The sequence below is a fragment of the Phialemonium atrogriseum genome (genome assembly GCF_030411735.1).
Source record: "Phialemonium atrogriseum strain 8032-3 unplaced genomic scaffold QBC33scaffold_3, whole genome shotgun sequence".
NCBI classification, from domain to species: Eukaryota; Fungi; Ascomycota; class Sordariomycetes; order Cephalothecales; family Cephalothecaceae; genus Phialemonium; species Phialemonium atrogriseum.
In genome coordinates this window covers 1,001,438-1,017,781 of record NW_026848140.1, presented here as the reverse complement: position 1 = coordinate 1,017,781, position 16,344 = coordinate 1,001,438, and the positions used below count along the sequence as shown (strand labels likewise).

At 57.7% G+C, this 16,344-nt stretch overlaps 5 protein-coding genes across 5 annotated transcripts; 4 read left to right on the top strand and 1 right to left on the bottom strand.

The window, feature by feature from the left end:
* Nucleotides 1-18: 18 nt before the first annotated feature.
* Nucleotides 19-2,876, top strand: QBC33DRAFT_229777 (acetyl-CoA synthetase-like protein). The gene is made up of 5 exons (XM_060422834.1): nt 19-746; nt 863-1,365; nt 1,449-2,178; nt 2,236-2,274; nt 2,340-2,876. Exons 1-5 carry the CDS (start codon nt 371-373, stop codon nt 2,762-2,764), a joined length of 2,073 nt encoding a protein of 690 aa, XP_060287292.1. The 5' UTR covers nt 19-370; the 3' UTR covers nt 2,765-2,876.
* QBC33DRAFT_230379 (acyl-CoA dehydrogenase) lies at nt 2,876-4,297 on the bottom strand. Its single transcript, XM_060422836.1, has 2 exons — nt 3,934-4,297; nt 2,876-3,824 (listed from the first exon to the last, which is right to left on the bottom strand). The coding sequence occupies exons 1-2, from the start codon at nt 4,039-4,041 to the stop codon at nt 3,018-3,020; spliced, it is 915 nt and encodes a 304-aa protein (XP_060287291.1). The 5' UTR covers nt 4,042-4,297; the 3' UTR covers nt 2,876-3,017.
* A 27-nt stretch (nt 4,298-4,324) lies between these two features.
* Nucleotides 4,325-5,842, top strand: QBC33DRAFT_526762 (60S ribosomal protein L5). Its single transcript, XM_060426918.1, has 3 exons — nt 4,325-4,384; nt 4,546-4,583; nt 4,645-5,842. Exons 1-3 carry the CDS (start codon nt 4,382-4,384, stop codon nt 5,507-5,509), a joined length of 906 nt encoding a protein of 301 aa, XP_060287290.1. The 5' UTR covers nt 4,325-4,381; the 3' UTR covers nt 5,510-5,842.
* Nucleotides 5,843-6,469: 627 nt separating this feature from the next.
* On the top strand, nt 6,470-11,013 carry QBC33DRAFT_230545 (RNI-like protein). Its single transcript, XM_060422837.1, has 4 exons — nt 6,470-6,753; nt 6,875-8,978; nt 9,044-9,798; nt 9,856-11,013. Exons 1-4 carry the CDS (start codon nt 6,699-6,701, stop codon nt 10,533-10,535), a joined length of 3,594 nt encoding a protein of 1,197 aa, XP_060287289.1. The 5' UTR covers nt 6,470-6,698; the 3' UTR covers nt 10,536-11,013.
* A 2,303-nt stretch (nt 11,014-13,316) lies between these two features.
* Nucleotides 13,317-15,963, top strand: QBC33DRAFT_555571 (uncharacterized protein; the record flags this gene model as incomplete). Its single annotated transcript, XM_060429658.1, has 3 exons — nt 13,317-13,405; nt 13,477-14,346; nt 14,403-15,963. The coding sequence occupies 3 exons, from the start codon at nt 13,317-13,319 to the stop codon at nt 15,961-15,963; spliced, it is 2,520 nt and encodes an 839-aa protein (XP_060287288.1).
* Between the last annotated feature and the right edge of the window lie 381 nt (nt 15,964-16,344).

The window sequence follows — 16,344 nt, the reverse complement described above, 5'->3', positions numbered from 1 at the left end:
ACATAGCGTACTGAGGTTATCTACTGATAACGGTTCTGCCCAATCGGCATGGTGGTGGATCCAAAATCCCGGGCCGTTACCGAAGGTTTTGGTTACTGCTGTCGGGGAAACGGAATGAGGGGTGTGACAACCACACGTCAGCCTCCATATGGGGATCTGGGGGGTTGTGGAGGGGCGCTATGGTCTCACAACCGAGGATCAGAGTACTCGATGCGAACGACCGATGAAACTAGATATGCTGATTTAAGTTCCAAGATTATCCCATTGTCCCATTCTCTCCCCCTTCTTCCCGAATCCGTTGAGGTCAAAAGTGTATGCTATTGGTTGTCAAGTGACTACCCAGTGAGGCAGTCTTCCAAGTTCGGACAAGATGGATCACCCACAAGACGAAGTCCAACACCACTCGCTCAGTGACCCGGAGGGTTTCTGGGCCCACCAAGCCGAGCACTTGTACTGGCATAAGAAGCCGTCCGCGGTCCTCTCGCGGAGGGCGAAGACGCTGAAGAGCGGTGAGACCCACGACCACTGGGAGTGGTTCCCAGATGGCGAGATATCGACCTGCTACAACTGCGTCGACCGCCATGTCCACGCCGGCCACGGCGACCTGCCCGCCATCCTGTACGACAGCCCCGTCACCAAAACCAAGCAGAGGATCACGTACAAGCAGCTCCTCGACGAGGTCGAGACCTTCGCCGGCGTCCTCCGCCAAGAGGGCGTCAAAAAGGGGGATGTGGTCCTCGTCTACAGTAAGTACCAAGCCCACCCGACGTAGCTCCCCCCTTCCCACCGCCCTCCGGAAGGAGCAGGAGTAGGAGCAGGAGCAGGAACAGGGACGCCCAATGCCAACTCCCATCTCTACCAGTGCCCATGGTCCCCGCCGCGCTGATCGGCATCCTCGCCGTCAACCGGCTCGGGGCGATCCACGCCGTCGTCTTCGGCGGCTTCGCGGCCGGCGCGCTGGCGCAGCGCATCGAGGCGTCGCGGCCGGCGGCCATCCTGACGGCGTCGTGCGGCATCGACGGCGGCAAGCCGCCCATCCCGTACCGCGACCTCGTCGCCGAGGCCGTCCGCCTCAGCCCCTGGAAGCCCCCACGCACCGTCATCTGGCAGCGCGAGCAGCTCGGCTGGCACCCGATCCGCAAGACCGAGGGCGAGCGCAGCTGGCAGAACCTGGTCAAGAGCGCGAGGGCGAGGGGCGTCAAGGCCGACTGTGTCCCCGTTAGGTCGACTGACGGCATCTACATCATTTATACGAGCGGCACGACGGGCCTGCCGAAGGGGGTGGTGAGGGATAGCGGCGGGCATGCCGTGGGGTTGCATCTGTCCATCAGCTATTTGTTTGGTATCCACGGGCCGGGCGACGTGGTGAGTCTGTCTCTGTTGCGACGGGGGAGAGCCAACATGAGGAGAACGGCGTGGTTATGGCTAACAGAAAATCCCGCGGCAAGATGGGCTGCTTCAGCGATATCGGCTGGGTAGTCTCCCACAGCTACACGCTCTACGGGCCGCTGTTGACCGGTGCCGCCACCGTCCTCTACGAGGGTAAGCCGGTCGGGACACCCGACGCCTCCGCGTTCTGGAGGCTCATCGAGGAGTACAAGATCAACACCATGTTCACGGCGCCGACGGCTCTGAGAGCCATCCGCAAAGACGACCCGGAGAACAAGGCGCTTGCGGCGGTAGCGGAACGCGGGGGGCTCAAAAGCCTGAAGGCCATCTTTCTGGCTGGCGAGAGGTCCGAGCCCGCCATAATAACCATGTACCAGGATCTCCTGAAGAAGTACGCCGCCGAGAACGCACACGTCATCGACAACTGGTGGTCTTCTGAGTCCGGCTCGCCCATCTCGGGCATCGCCCTGGTACCGCACGCGGGCAAGGACCGGAAGACAAGCCAGAAGGGGCATCCGCCCTTGGAGATCAGACCCGGCAGCGCGGGCAAGGCCATGCCGGGCTTCGACGTGCGGGCCGTCGATGATGACGGCAACGAGGTACCCAGGGGCAAGATGGGCAACATCGTGCTGGCCGCGCCCCTGGCCCCGACGGCGTTCCGCACGCTCTGGGAGGACGAGGAACGCTTCTACAAGGGATACCTGCGGCGCTTCGGTGGCAGGTGGGTGGATACCGGCGATGCTGGCTTTGTCGATGAGAAGGGGTATATCCATATTATGGCACGGTCTGGTAAGAGATTTCTTCGAAATGACAGTTGATGGGTATGTTTACTAATTGGGATGGCAGATGATATCATCAACGTCGCAGCGCATCGACTGAGTACCGGTAGGCAACATACATGCAGGCAGGCATCTGTCTGCTCACTTGAATAACCTACTAAAACATTATAGGTACCCTTGAGCAAGCGATAACAAGCCACCCGGAGGTCACAGAGGCGTGCGTGGTAGGCATCCCCGACGCCCTCAAGGGCCAGATGCCGTTCGCGTTCGTCGGGGCGGGCGGCGACGTGTCGGACGAGCGGCTCCTGGCCGAGATACAGGGACTCGTGCGCGGGCAGGTCGGGGCGATCGCGACGCTGGGGGGCATGATCCGCGGGCCCGGCATGATCCCCAAGACGCGGTCGGGCAAGACGCTGCGCCGGGTGCTGCGCGAGCTGCTCGAGAACGCCGTCAACGGCGAGTTCGACAAGCCCGTCAACGTGCCCTCCACCGTCGAGGACGCCTCCGTGGCGGACGTGGCGAGGGAGAGGGTCAGGGCATACTTTGCCGAGAGGGGAGACCGGCATAGGTCGATCGAGGCGAAGGCTAAGCTGTGAGGGGGAGGGGCCGCCCTGTTGTCTTTGTGGAAATGCGATGTACCTCTTGGGTGTTTTATGAAGCAATACTCCGACAGGATGATTAGTGTAGTCGTGAGGCTAGGAATCTGGAATAACACCATCTTGAACATCTTCCTGTGAGCTCTATACAGTCTATCGTGTACATCGATATCCTCGCCTTCATTCTCCACCCTATCGGCGTGATCATTGGCTACGCTGCTCCAACCGATCACCTTGACCAAACTGTATTTATCTATATCTTTGCTTGACTGCTGCCCTTTAGCATGGGCTTTATAGGGATCTTAGGGTGGCCGCCCGCTAACTTGAGGCCGGTGACCCTCTCTAGCTGCTCTACACCCTCAAATGCCTTCCCAAGCGGCACCTTGATGGTCTGGAACCCGACCTTACTCGCGGCCTTTAGATTCTCCCCGATGTCATCCAAGAAAACGACGTCTTCCGCCCTAACCCCGTCGCCCCACGCGGCCGCCCTTCCCCGTTCCGTGCCCGAGTTGGACCTGGCAAACTGGTCAACCAATTCCAGGGCCAGCTGGTAGATCTTCGGGTCTGGTTTCCTCAGCCCGACGTGCGCGGACGAGACAAATACGTCGAACAGGCTCCGCACGGGGTCGTCGAGGAAGTCCTTCCGCGAGTACTCGTGGTCGGGCGGGAAGATGACGGTGTTGCTCAGCGCCGCCACGATGTACTCGCCGCTGGCCTTCAGGCGCTGCAGGGCCGGGAACATCCACGGGTCGGGGGCCCTTGCCGCGGCCATCATGTCGAAGAACATCCACTCGCCGTCGAGCCGCGGAACCGGAGGGACGGCGGCCGGAAGGTCGGGGTTCTTGTCCCGCTGTGCCTGGTAGAAGGCCTCCCACCGTACAGGATCATGGAGGTCTCTGTTGAAGCCGGAAAAGAACGCGGCATCCATTGGGATCTTCCCGGTTTCGAGACGGTGCCAGAATCCATCCGGCGCGGTCTTTGAGATGGAGTAGTTTACCCATCCAGGGGGGATGCCAAGGCTGAGCTCATAATCTAAGATTGATTGGAAAGGAGATACCACCTGTGAGGAGTTAGTTTTGGCTTCAGGAAGCTGACGCCCCTAGGCTGTCTGTCTCGAGATAGGAATGGAGATTGTTGTGACAGGGGGCAACGAGCGGACTGGCACTTACACAGACACCACCAATGTCGAAAAGGATGACTTTTGGTCGCCGTTGGGCCGCCATAATTGTATCGACGGTGTCTAAAATATATTCTACGGGATGATCTTCATCAAGCATCTCAGTAGGTCGGCTTTGAAGTTGTTTTGACTACATGTCGCAAGATACCTATTGACCGTTGGCAAGCCCAGCTCGGGTTTCGAGGCGGATGATGGGACCCGCTTGCTGGACCTCGGCTTCAATTCGGGGAAGTCAAGTAGGAGGAGTGTGAATTTGGACGCCAAGTCACATGACTAGTCAGCAGACTCGTCGCCCACCAGTCTCGCTTCCAGCTTGGACCAGGCGATTTAGGGCTGCGGGGCAGTTTTCCACCCACTATTTAGAAATTTGCAACAATAATTTCCAACACAACGCCAACTCGACCCTTGCTGAGTAGAATCGCCCAGCAACAACCGTCAAGATGGTAAGTTGAGAGAATCCCGCCCGGAGCCTCGGGTGAAAGTGCAATTCGCACTCTGCATGAAAATGGAAATGCCACGAGATTGAGAGTCAATGCAAGATGCTTCGGCTGGTTGGCATACACTGAAGCGCAAATTGCTGACTCGGGGTTCTTTTCGTACACAGCCGTTCCACAAGTTGGTGAAGAACAGCGCGTACTACAGGTGAGTATTCCTATCTCGTTGCATTTGACTGCCTCCTCTGACGATTCCCCCCCGTCTGCAGTCGCTTCCAGACCAAGTACAAGCGCAGAAGGTCTGGCAAGACCGACTACTATGCCCGCAAGAGGCTCATCACCCAGGCCAAGAACAAGTACGGCGCTCCCAAGTACAGACTGGTCGTCCGCTTCACCAACCGCGACATCATCACCCAGATCGTGACCTCTGAGATCGGCGGCGACAAGGTCTTCTCCTCCGCCTACTCTCACGAGCTGCCAGCCTACGGCATCGAGCACGGACTTACCAACTGGTCTGCCGCTTATGCCACCGGTCTGCTCCTTGCCCGCCGTACCCTCAAGAAGCTCGGCCTCGACGAGGATTTCGCCGGTGTCGAGGAGGCCGATGGCGAGTTCTCCCTGACCGAGGCTGCCGAGACTGATGATGGCGAGCGCCGCCCCTTCAAGGCGTTCCTCGACGTTGGTCTTCACCGGACCTCGACTGGTGCGCGCATCTTCGCCGCCATGAAGGGTGCTTCCGACGGTGGTATCCTCGTTCCCCACTCGGAGAACCGATTCCCCGGCTTCGACATTGAGTCCAAGGAGCTGGACGCCGATACCCTCAAGAAGTACATCTTCGGCGGCCACGTTGCCGAGTACATGGAGTACCTCGCCGACGACGACGAGGAGCGCTACAACAGCCAGTTCCAGAAGTACGTCGAGGACGACATCGAGGCTGACGGTCTCGAGGACCTGTTTGCCGAGGCCCACAAGGCCATCCGCGAGGATCCCTTCAAGAAGCACGAGAGCGATGCCCCCAAGAAGACCAAGGAGGAGTGGAAGAAGGAGTCCCTGAAGTACCGGACCAAGAAGCTCACTTACGCCGAGCGCCAGGAGAGGATCCAGGCCAGGATTGCCGAGTTCCGGGAGGAGTAAGGTACCTGTTACGGTGGAAGGAATGTTCACACGGCTGGTTTCTCGTTAGGAGTTCTCATGCATATCAGGGCACGGTCAAAATGAATGAATGGGGTTACTCAAAAGCCAATCCTTGTGACTTATGCGAATGCAAAGTGTTCAGGGTCCTTTTTGTGTGGCGCCAAGAACCGCGATATGTGGATCAATGTCGTCATCGCTGGACAATCTTCCCACATCTTCCCACAGACGCCTCACGCCACATACATAGAGCACTTGTCACGTTGCCCAATAGTTCCTCACCCCAACCCTAGCATGTGCCGACCTCCTATTACACTGCCAGTACTCGTACGGACGTATGAACTACGGTCACACGATTTTAACTGACGTCTTGTCTTATGTGCTGTGAGTATGCGTACGTCGTACCAAACATATTTGATTCCTAAAAGTACCGAGTGTGTTGGTATCCCACTAGCCCGACATAGGCTGGGCACTAACGATATGCGGAGTGATTGAGTGACTGCCGAGTTGGTCAGCCATGGTCAGCCAGAACCTAGGTAAACAGATGGAAAGGAAGAGAATGTTCCGTAGGTCCGTACACAATGAAGGTACTCCCAATGCAACTGAGGCAATCCGAGAGTTCTGCAAGGGTTTGCCGGAAAACGTTTGCCAGGTCGATTGGACATGGGAGCGGGATTTTCAAGGCTTAGTAAGACCAGTCAGAATGTCAAGTCCGTCCCGTCCCCAAGTCTAGGGTCCATTTCCCCAGCTCCCATCTTGCAGCGATCCTTTCCTGTGTATTCCGTAGACGCACCACTTTGGGCAAGCCCCGGGCACACCCTACAGTAGCTAAAACCAAGCATATGACCTACTACTTGTCTAAAAGCTAAAGGGTATCAGTCTCACGAGCCGGACCCTCCCTTTTTGTCTAACGACTCCCCGACTTCCTACCCTATTTCCCTGTTATTGCAGGCGCGACGGGAAGCTTCACGTCCACTCCCGACGCTATGGCTTTCAGCTCGCTCGCCATATGTCACCAATGACGGAACCCCCACCTTGAAGTTCCAGCTGAACAACCATCCCGCACACTTTTTGCCTCCTTGGAACTGGCACAACGCCGGATATTTGCATATCCTTCGCATGCGAACGGAGGAACTGCCGGACTGCTTCTTGAATCCTAGAACTCCACCACCTTGGTGGGTGTTATCACGAGATGGAACACATCCACGGTATTGACGTTAGCTGGATGACCCATGGTAATCCGAAAGGTGTGCTTCATCTTGGGGCCTACTTCTTGTCGCCACCCTCATCCCTTGGGAATAGCTACTCGGCCCATTCGAACGTATTAATTGACACAGCTGCTAAGAACAATCCCTTTTCTAGACACAGCAATCAAGGCGGCAAATCGCCAAAGATCGCAATCACAACAGGCTCGAGAATCACAAGCTAGAGGATCACAAGCTCAAGAATCACCCGTGCCGAGTCCTGCCCCGTCTTCGCCCACCCCATCCGCCACCAATGGCCAGAAGGCCACACCTCCTGCTCCCACGGCCAGTACAACCGCTCCGAAACCGGTCCCTCTTTCGCGACCTAGCAGCTACCCAAGACCTGCATCTGGCGAGAAGAACGCGTCTCCAACAGGAGCATCGCCTCAACGGCGAAATTCCTGGTTCTCCAGCCTTTCCTCCAAGTTCTCCAGCAACGCGGGTGGCCAGAGTCCTCCACAGGCCAATAATGCACCCGCGAAACAGGCCGAGCTCTCTGTCCCGAAAGCGAGTCCCATCAAGAATGCCGTTCTGCAGCCTGCCGCGAAGTATGAAGGAGAGGGGCCGTATACACCAGCGCCGCCAAAGTCGACGCCGGCCGGTCTCTTACAGGTCTTTCGTCGATTGTCAACAAGCAGTAATCTTGCCCCCAGCATGAGGGGGATCAATCATGGGCTCGTGGAGAGGAGAGTGCTCAACGTCAACCGTGACAGAGAGCGATGTTCTATATCGGACCTGAAGCAATCCAAGCTTCGGAGGGTCGCCTTCTGTGTTGATGTTGAGGTTGCTCCAATGCCAAAATACGCAGACGCAGACGGAAACGGGGCTGGTGTGTCGGAGAAGACCTGGCCCAAAGACGATAAGTCTCAGAAGCGGAAGATAGCCGAGAAGGGCGAGGGTGAGGCCCTCAAGCACCCAAAGGCTGTCGAGGAGCAGAAAGAGGACGATGGGGAAGTAAAGGCGACGGGGGAACGACTTCCCAAGGAGCCGGAGAAGGAGGGGACCGAGCCGTGCAAAGAGGCACCTGCGGCAGAGGCTAAGGGTCCTGTCTCAGAGGCTGTTCCAACACAGAAGACTACAGACACCAAGAAGAAGGACAAGAAGAAAAAGAGCGAAGAGGAAAGAAAAACGAGGAAAGAGAAGAAGCGGAGGCTTGCAGAAGCTAATGGCACGATTCCGATGGAAATCCACTTCGACAGTGACTCGTCCGAGTCGTCTACACCTACTTCAGAGGGGCCGAGACCGCAGAACATGCCGACGACAAACCCCGTTCGGATATACCGCCGATGCTGCCAGCTCCGCGAAACACCCATCCTCAAGAAAATAACTGAGCAGCTTATGGACACTGCCAACTTCTCTGCCGAGTCTGGTATGGTGGAGAAGCTGGATCTCACCGGATATTGGATGCAGCTCGCCGACCTTGTTACTCTAGGAGACTACCTGGCTGTCGTTCCTGTCAAGGAGGTTATCCTAGAAAACTGTGGCCTCACAGACGAGGGCCTTAGGGTTGTCCTCGCAGGGCTCTTAGCAGTCAGGAAGTCGGAGAGCAGGAGGCGAAAGAAACCCATCAGCCCGGACGATCTCTCGTCGCAAGGCGGAGTCGTGGAACGGCTTGTTTTGAAGAACAACAAGTTCGGGCCCGAGGGGTGGAAGCATCTCTCTCTCTTCATCTATCTCTGTCGGTCTCTGAAAATCCTGGACCTGTCGAGCATACCTTTTCCCCAACCGTCGAAGCGTGCAGGCACCCAAGCAAACGGAACGCCTAGCCATCCGAACCTCTGCCAGCTTTTCGCAAGATCATTACGTGATCGTCTAGGCGGCTCGACGCTTGGCCTCCTCAGTCTAGGAGAGACCGGCCTAAGCACTGAACAGTTGGGTTCTGTGGTTGACGGCGTTATCGAGTGCGGAGTCAAGAGACTAGGCGTGGCACATAACAACATCGACGCCGAAGGAGTCCAGCATATAGCTAAATATCTCCGCAGCGGCAAATGTGAGGGGCTTGACCTGGGCGGTAACGACATGCGAGATCAGCTAGAAGTTCTTGCAGACGCCCTCACCGAGTCATGTCATCTTGGGGCTCTGAGCCTAGCCGAGTGCAATCTCGAGCCATCCTCGCTGAGCAGGTTGCTTCCGAAGCTTGCCAAGCTCCAAAACTTCCGCTTCCTCGATCTCTCACACAATCGCGAACTATTTGACTCGGGCCGCGGCGCGATTTCGGCTTTAAGAAGGTTGGTTGTTGCAATCTCCACCTGTTTTGTCGACCGCTGCCTTTCCGCTAACTTATCATCTGTAGATATCTGCCAAAGTTCGCCACTCTGAAGCGTATCCACCTTGCCGACTGTGCTATGAGTCCCGAGCAGGCAATCGCCCTGGCCGAGGTCTTGCCAGAGATTCCAGGCCTCGCCCACATCAGCTTCCTGCAGAACCCCAAGATTGCCCACCTGACGAACACGAAGACGGAAGAGGCCCAGGAGGAAGCGTTCGCACTGTTCGCCTCCCTCCTTGCAGCAACGAGGTTATCAACCGGCATTGTATGCATCGACATTGAGGTTCCTGGCGAACAGTCGAGTGATCTCCTCAAAGCGATGGCTAAACAAGTCGTTGCGTACTGCCTGCGCAACATGGAACGTCTTCCCGTGTCCGAACTTGCTGCAGCCACGCTGGCTCAGACCGAGGCGTCTGCGAGGCATGATGCGCAATATCCAGACGTGCTCCAGCACTTGGTTGGCCGCGATGTAAATGGGCCGCCTGAGCTCGACACCGACCTTGAGGTTGCACCTGACGACGACTATGTCATCGGAGGCACCGGTGTCGTCAAGGCCCTGACTTGTTGCTTACAGAATAGGGGCGATGAGTCGAGGAGACAGTCTGGAGAATTCACAAAGGACCTGGAGAACGGCACACCGATATCGAAGCCAAGGGTGTCACCAGGTAAAGCAAAGGATATGTCCAAACACCTTCTCTCGACCGCGAGGAAGATCAGGCTGCGGTTGCAACCGGCCCTCGTAAAGGCAAAGGAGACGCCTGGCGAGGATGCGCACGCCTACCGTAAGTCGTGGACCCTAGGTTGATGGTCTGCCAATATCTGCTAACGGTCTAGCACAGAACGTCTACTCTTCCTCGACAACATCCTCAAGGGGATTATCAAACGATTCGAGGATGAATTCCCCGAGACTCGGGAACCTACCGATAGCGCCGTCGCCATATCACTGGAGGCCCAACCCGGCCAGGTGCTCGGGTCTTCACCATCCTCGACCGATGCTGACTTGTTCCCCCCCGCGATTTTGTCCGACGCGGAGGACGAACCGGACTACACCATCAAGTCCCCGTCCCTGTCACGGTCAAACTCTGTCATCAGCACGACGTCCAAGGCCCTTGCCAACGAGGAAGGCAGGGTTCTGCGGGCCGGTCACAAGTTCCGCTCCGGCATCGTCAAGCCCGAGGCCTACATGCTGCTGTCGGGCGTGGAGATGGTCGGCGCCGACCCCAACCACGTGCGTGTGCTGCACGAGATGCTGGGCGAGCTGGGCGACGAGGAGCTCCTCCGGAAGGCGGACGAGATAGGGCCTGTGCGTGTCTTCCAGGAAGACAAGGACCTCATCTTGCATCAACTCCGGGAAGCGGACCCGGAGCACTGGGAGCGCTTCGCGGAGAGCCAGGAGATGGCGAGGAAGAACGTCAAGTTGGACGAGGACAAATGCCCAAAATCCCCGGTCAACGGTGCCGCGGTTATGGAGGGGGACAAGCCAGATCAAGTCAGCGAGGAGGCAGTTGTGGTGGACTGAGGTGGCCCGCTCGGTTTTTTGGGACACGCGCCTCGAATACTGCTTGGTTTGTGGTGCACTGTACATAGTTTCGGGTTGCAAGTCATGTTTTAATTGGCGGGGGCGTCTCTGGATGAAAGGCGCCGCGTTCGAAGGCGACCCTTCTTTTTTGCGATTTCTTGGGAAAGGCGATCATTACTGCCGCGAGTCACGGCATGTCAAGAATACCACTGCGTTGCTTTCGCCACGCTTCTGGAAGGAGCTGCTGCTGCAGAGCAGTTGATGGGGTATAATATTCATTTAGCGTTTTAGCCTACCTATGTACTGTCGGAAATGAGAATTGACGGCTCTTGGATTGTCCCAGGGGCAGTGATACTCGTCTTGCTCGCACGAAGGTCTGATGTACGGAGGCAAATGTGACTTCGACATAGTGTAGGTAGGTGGTAGGTAGGTAGGCATTCGCACAGGACATTGGACTGAAGATCGGGTAAGCAGGCAGACAGCACACCACCGATGAGGTGAGGTAGGATTGCAGCATCATCAACATGCGTGATCAGCGGCACTGAGAGCCGCTTCTGAGGCAGGCGACGGGAGGTGGGTGCGGTTCCCGGTCCGATCCCATTCCGCAAGCACACTTTTTCAACTTCTTATCCAGCATCCTGAAGTGGATTTTGTTCTATTTGCTTGACTTTCCTTCTATCTCCCTCGTTTTCTTTTACCCCTTCTACTTACTTAAAATTTGCCGTATGGCATCCAGAGTGTGCGCTGCTTGGTCCTGTGGGACTTTACTGTGCAGACTGTAGAAGGTGTGCGCCGAAGACTTCTGGAACACAAGGACTAAGATTCTAACTTCGAAACCCACATCTAACCCGTCTCCTGAGAGACAACGAAACCACGGAACGGAAACCACGAAGAAAGTTAAGAATATGGGACGCAGCCAAGCTTCAGAAACTAGCAGGCAGGGGAGAATATGTTCACGAGTAAATGGTTCGCACTGCGGATCATTTTAGTCCAGAAGGATACCTGTAGCTAGCAGTAGTCCCGCGGTTGAGAATACCAGATCTCTGTGGCTGCGCGAGGGGGAAAATAGAAGAAAAAAAGAAGTAACCAAAGTCGGTCATCGGCGGCGCCATCCAAGGACGGGCGGCATTGCTCGACCCAGAGAGACAGCCAGAGCGAAACAGCAGAGCCAGGATACTGTCTTCCCCGGTTGCTCTTACTCCAACCTGGCCGGCCAACCCCTCCCCGTAGGACGAGGCTCAGCATCGTTAGAAGGAGGTTGAGTTCAGAGGAGAAAACTTGTCTCCCTTTCATTTCGAGACCGTGGCTCCGCAAGCTAGATGTAGTACTTAATTATATAGCCAACAGTGAGTGCGTGGCGGTGAAGCCCTTCCATTCTCCCACCTTCCCCAAGACTGCCTCTCAACGGATTCTGGTAAGCAGGCCTGAAACATTCCACACCCAGTCCCCGCAAGGCATGAAATGTCTCGGCAACTGGCCTGGTCGCCACGAGGTAGAAACCGGGTCAGTCGAAATCGGGCGGCCCAGGTTGGCAGTTTTAGCGGACCCGGGATAGCGATAGCTTCGCATGAATGATTGAGGTCAGGAAGGCTGGAGACATTCCGGGCTGGAGGAGGCACTTGCAAGTCAGAGCTCGCGGGAAGAACAGGCTAAAGGGGGAGAGGGATGGTTTGTTGGGTGCATGAATTGATCCCCTTCATCTAAAGATTGCCCTCCCCTGGTGGGTTTCAAGTGTGACTTTCGTCACGATGGCCCACATTACCCTGGGTGAGAAGAAGGGGAAATCCTCGTTTGCCATCATAAGTGGCTCATTGGCGACCGAGTTCTTGGCCAACGTTGAGGCGTTTTCCTACCTTCCCTGTCCCGTGTTTCCCGAGATAGGAAAAGGGGCCCAAGTGACTGTCAACTAAATCGAAATTTGCCGATTGGCGCGACCTGCCGCCAAACGTGCAGCGACTGCCGACCGTTTTTTTTCTAAAGATACCTACCGGCCGTGGGGTTGCAATCTACTCTGTCGGCGGCTAGGTGGAAGTTCGTCTCTCCGGTGCACGCTGCACTGCACGCTGCAAGCTATTTTGAGATGAAATCCTGGTAACTGTTTGGCGCAATCCTGATTATGGTTGCCTTGTCAAGCAGCTATGAAGGCACGATGGTTAGTTAGGTCGGAGTCCTGGGGAGTGTCTCTTCAGGAAGGCAAGTGAGGATGGAAGAAGAAAGCTTCGCGGTGGTGGCTGAGTTTGGGCTGACTTGCAACAAGCTTTCAGGGTCTCTAATCCATACCCCGGCCCCCCGCGCATCTGAAGGCGAGCTGCGGGTTGGGTGGGTGCTGGGTCAAACCGTTGGCTAGGCAGACCCCTGGATCATAGAGGTGTAATTATAGACACCCGCAGCAGCTGTATGGAATACTCCGTACTCGGGCGCGGCTCAGCTTGGCCCACGGCCCAGCCTTGAGCAAGGGTCATCCGCTGTCCCAACTTCCTCTCCTTCGGCGGCAGCGAATGCCTGATCCTCGGAAGATCCTCCATCTTCGCCAGGTCTGAGCTGGGCCTGGTCAAACCAACCTCGCAGCCGTACATAATGACGCCTCCCCCCGATCCCTGCCTGAGACCCCCGGCCTCATGTGTAATGCTTCTCTCCAAGTATAGACGACAATCAGGTTGAGCTTCTTTTCAGTCATTCTTCTTCGAGCTTTCTTTCCTTCGTTCGTTCGTCTCTCACGCAGCTCTCCTTATGTCGCTTGTGCTTGGGCCTTATTAAGGCAGCCCTGCTTCTTCCCTTGGGATGGAGGTAGTCATACCTCCCAGAGACCATGGCCCGTCCACTTACAGGTATACGTGGGACGAGAATGGAGAGGTGATGCAGGTTACGAGGTTTGCAATCCCAGCCGTGCCCCTTGCCCCTCTCTTGATGAACGGAGGCACTGACACCTACACCATCTCAGGGTCGCGGGCCAGCAGCAGCAACAGCTTCAACAGCCGCCCATGTCCGAACAGTTCAGGGTAGGCAGGCAGACGGTGCAATGGCCCTTTGAAAGCATGGCGACCGAGACCGATGTCTCGAGCACCGTCGTGTCGCACTTCGCCCGAAGGGCCACCTGGGAGCCGCGGCCCCTCCTGAGCAGGGGCTCTGACTCGTCCACCATCGCCAAGGATCTGGTCCCGGACTACGTCATCAACTATCTCCGCGGGGAGACCCCGGAGACATTGGCGAAGCGGAGACAGAACGGGGGGCGGCAGGGCCAGCGAGGCGTCGACCTCGCCCACCCGCATGGACTGCGGCGGTCCCGGGCGGCAGAGTTTGAGAGCTTCTACGACGACACTTCTAGTCGGTCTGGGTTCTCGAGAGCGGGTTCTATAGGAGACGAGGAGCAACATATTCTGCCGGGATTCCGAAATCCGAACGGCGGATGGAAGATGCTGTTGATAGGGTGGCGCGCCGGGGTCACACTGAACGTCCTCATGTCGTTTCTCATATTGGTTGCTGGATTCGTGTGCTTGATCCTGGCCATCTCGAAGGCCTCCATCTCCGCCGGCGAGTCAGTCCTCTACACGGGATCCTGCGCCACCGCATCCCACATCAACTGGGGACTGCATGCGGCTATCAGTGTGTTTGTCGTGGCCCTGGTTGCCGGCGGCAACTACGTTTTCCAGGTGCTGAGCAGCCCAACACGGGGCGAGGTGGACAGGGCCCACGAGAAGAGGAAATGGTTGGATATTGGGATTCCTTCCGTGAGGAATTTCGCCCACATCGCAAGTAGCCGGGTGTTTCTAGCCGTCACGATCCTCCTGGCGGCGGTGATTACCCAAGTAATGTGAGTTTTATGCCTTTCGACGTGCCCATCGCAGAACTAACCATGGCGCCACACAGATATAATGCCGTAATCTTCACATCCCAGACAGTGGTCAACTACAACTTGGTCTTTGTTACGCGGCCCTTCTTGAGCGGCGCCCCCTTCAGCAACGCAACCGCGAACAATAAGGGGGGCTTGAGCCGACTCGACATCCTCTCTCTGCAAGATCTTGCAAGGCGGGATGCGCTGGTCAACCTGACGAGTGCCGACTGCCTCGGTCGGCTCAGCAGTGTTTTTGAATCAGAGTACAAATCAGTGTTGCTGGTTACAGACATCGACTCTCCAGCCGGCAGCGCCCTCATCCAGACGGCGCGAGCAAGCTCCTCTCTCCCCCGGTCCGGCACAATCAGGGGTAGCCTCCCAGACGCGGCACTGGACGAGAGAGCAGTCCAGTTCTGCCTCGCCCAGCGAGCCGATGCGCAGACCTGCGGCGTCAGCATGAACGGCTCGCTCCTGGGCATCGTCTCCCTGCTCAACCTGGTCAGCGTCATTTCCGTCGCCATCGTCCTCTTCAAGCCCTCCTTCGATCCGCTCGTGTCGTTGGGCGACGCAGTGGCGTCATTCCTCCAGCGCCCAGACCCGACGACGAGGGGATCCTGCCTCATGACCAAGGCAGATGTCTGGCAAGGCAGGTGGGGGTTCCACGAGCCCAAGTACTGGATCCCCCGCGACCTCTTCTGGCTCCGCGTCCCGTCCTTCCCGCGCTGGTGCCTACCCATCTTCTTCTGGACCGCGCTCACGGCTCTCGCGGCCCTGGCCTTCGCCTTCGCCGTCAGCGCCGACCCCACGGGCCCGCTCTCCGGGTACGGCTCGGCGTCCGCCCGCGCCGTGTACCTCCTCCCGCCCTCCACGCCCGCCTCCGCCGCCGCCCTCGTCGCCAGCCTCCCGCAGCTCCTCCTCGGGGCCCTCTACCTCGCCACCAACAGCGTGCTGAGCACATATTACCTCTCCCACGAGTCCTCGCTCTTCGCCCTGGGCGAGCCCCGACCCCTGCGCGTCTCCTCCCGCCCCGAGGGCCACCAGACCACGTCCCTCTACCTCACCCTCCCGCGGCCCTGGTCCTGGTACCTCTCCATCCTCTTCGCAGCAATGGCCTTCGTCCTCAGCCAAAGCGTCTTCGTCGTCGCCATCCGCCTAGTCGACCCCCCCTCCTCCTCCTCCTCCTCCTCCTCCTCTTCCCCTTCAACCACCCCTCCACCCGCGCTAGTCGGCCTAGGCCTAAGCACCGCCGCCCTCCTCACCCTCCTGACCCTTCTCCTCCTCCTCGCGACCTCAACCCTCGTCCCGGGCCTCCGCCGCTGCCCCGCCTCCCCGCGAAACCTGACCCCCTCGGAATTCGACCCCACCGACCCCGACCCCGCCGCGGCCCCCGTCGGCAACCCGCTCGCCCTTCCCGGGGGCGCCTGCAGCGCCGTCATCGCCGCCCGCTGCCACCCCGTCCCCGGGGAGCCGGCCCCCTGGCGGGCGAGGCTGGTCTGGGGCGTCGTGCGGCGCGGGGCCGGCGGCGCGGACATGGGCCGGTGCGCTTATACGGGGAGGGCGGCTGCGCCGTTGGATGTGGGGGCGAGTTATGCGTAGTAGGCCTTTTCGTGGGCTCGATGGGGGGTGTTTAGATATTTTTCTTTGGTTTTGGCACATGGGTTGGGGAGGTGGGGGGGACCGGCCTGTACAAGGTTGGTTTTGTATTGTTCAAACAAAACACTGTCGGCGGGATTTTCGAGTTTGGGCGTTCATGATATTGGGAAACCTGGGAACTGTATCACTTTACCCTCAAGGGGCGGGGATTTATTTGGGATGTCATCCCTGGACATGGATGGGAGTTTTGGAGTATGAGCACTGGTCCAAGGCAGAAGGGGCGTCTATAAGCCGCATTTTGGTGCCGCATCGAGGTCTTAGGAATTATACCCTTTTTACTTTTAGAACCCTTGACCATGGCTGTCAACAGTGACGCTACTAGAA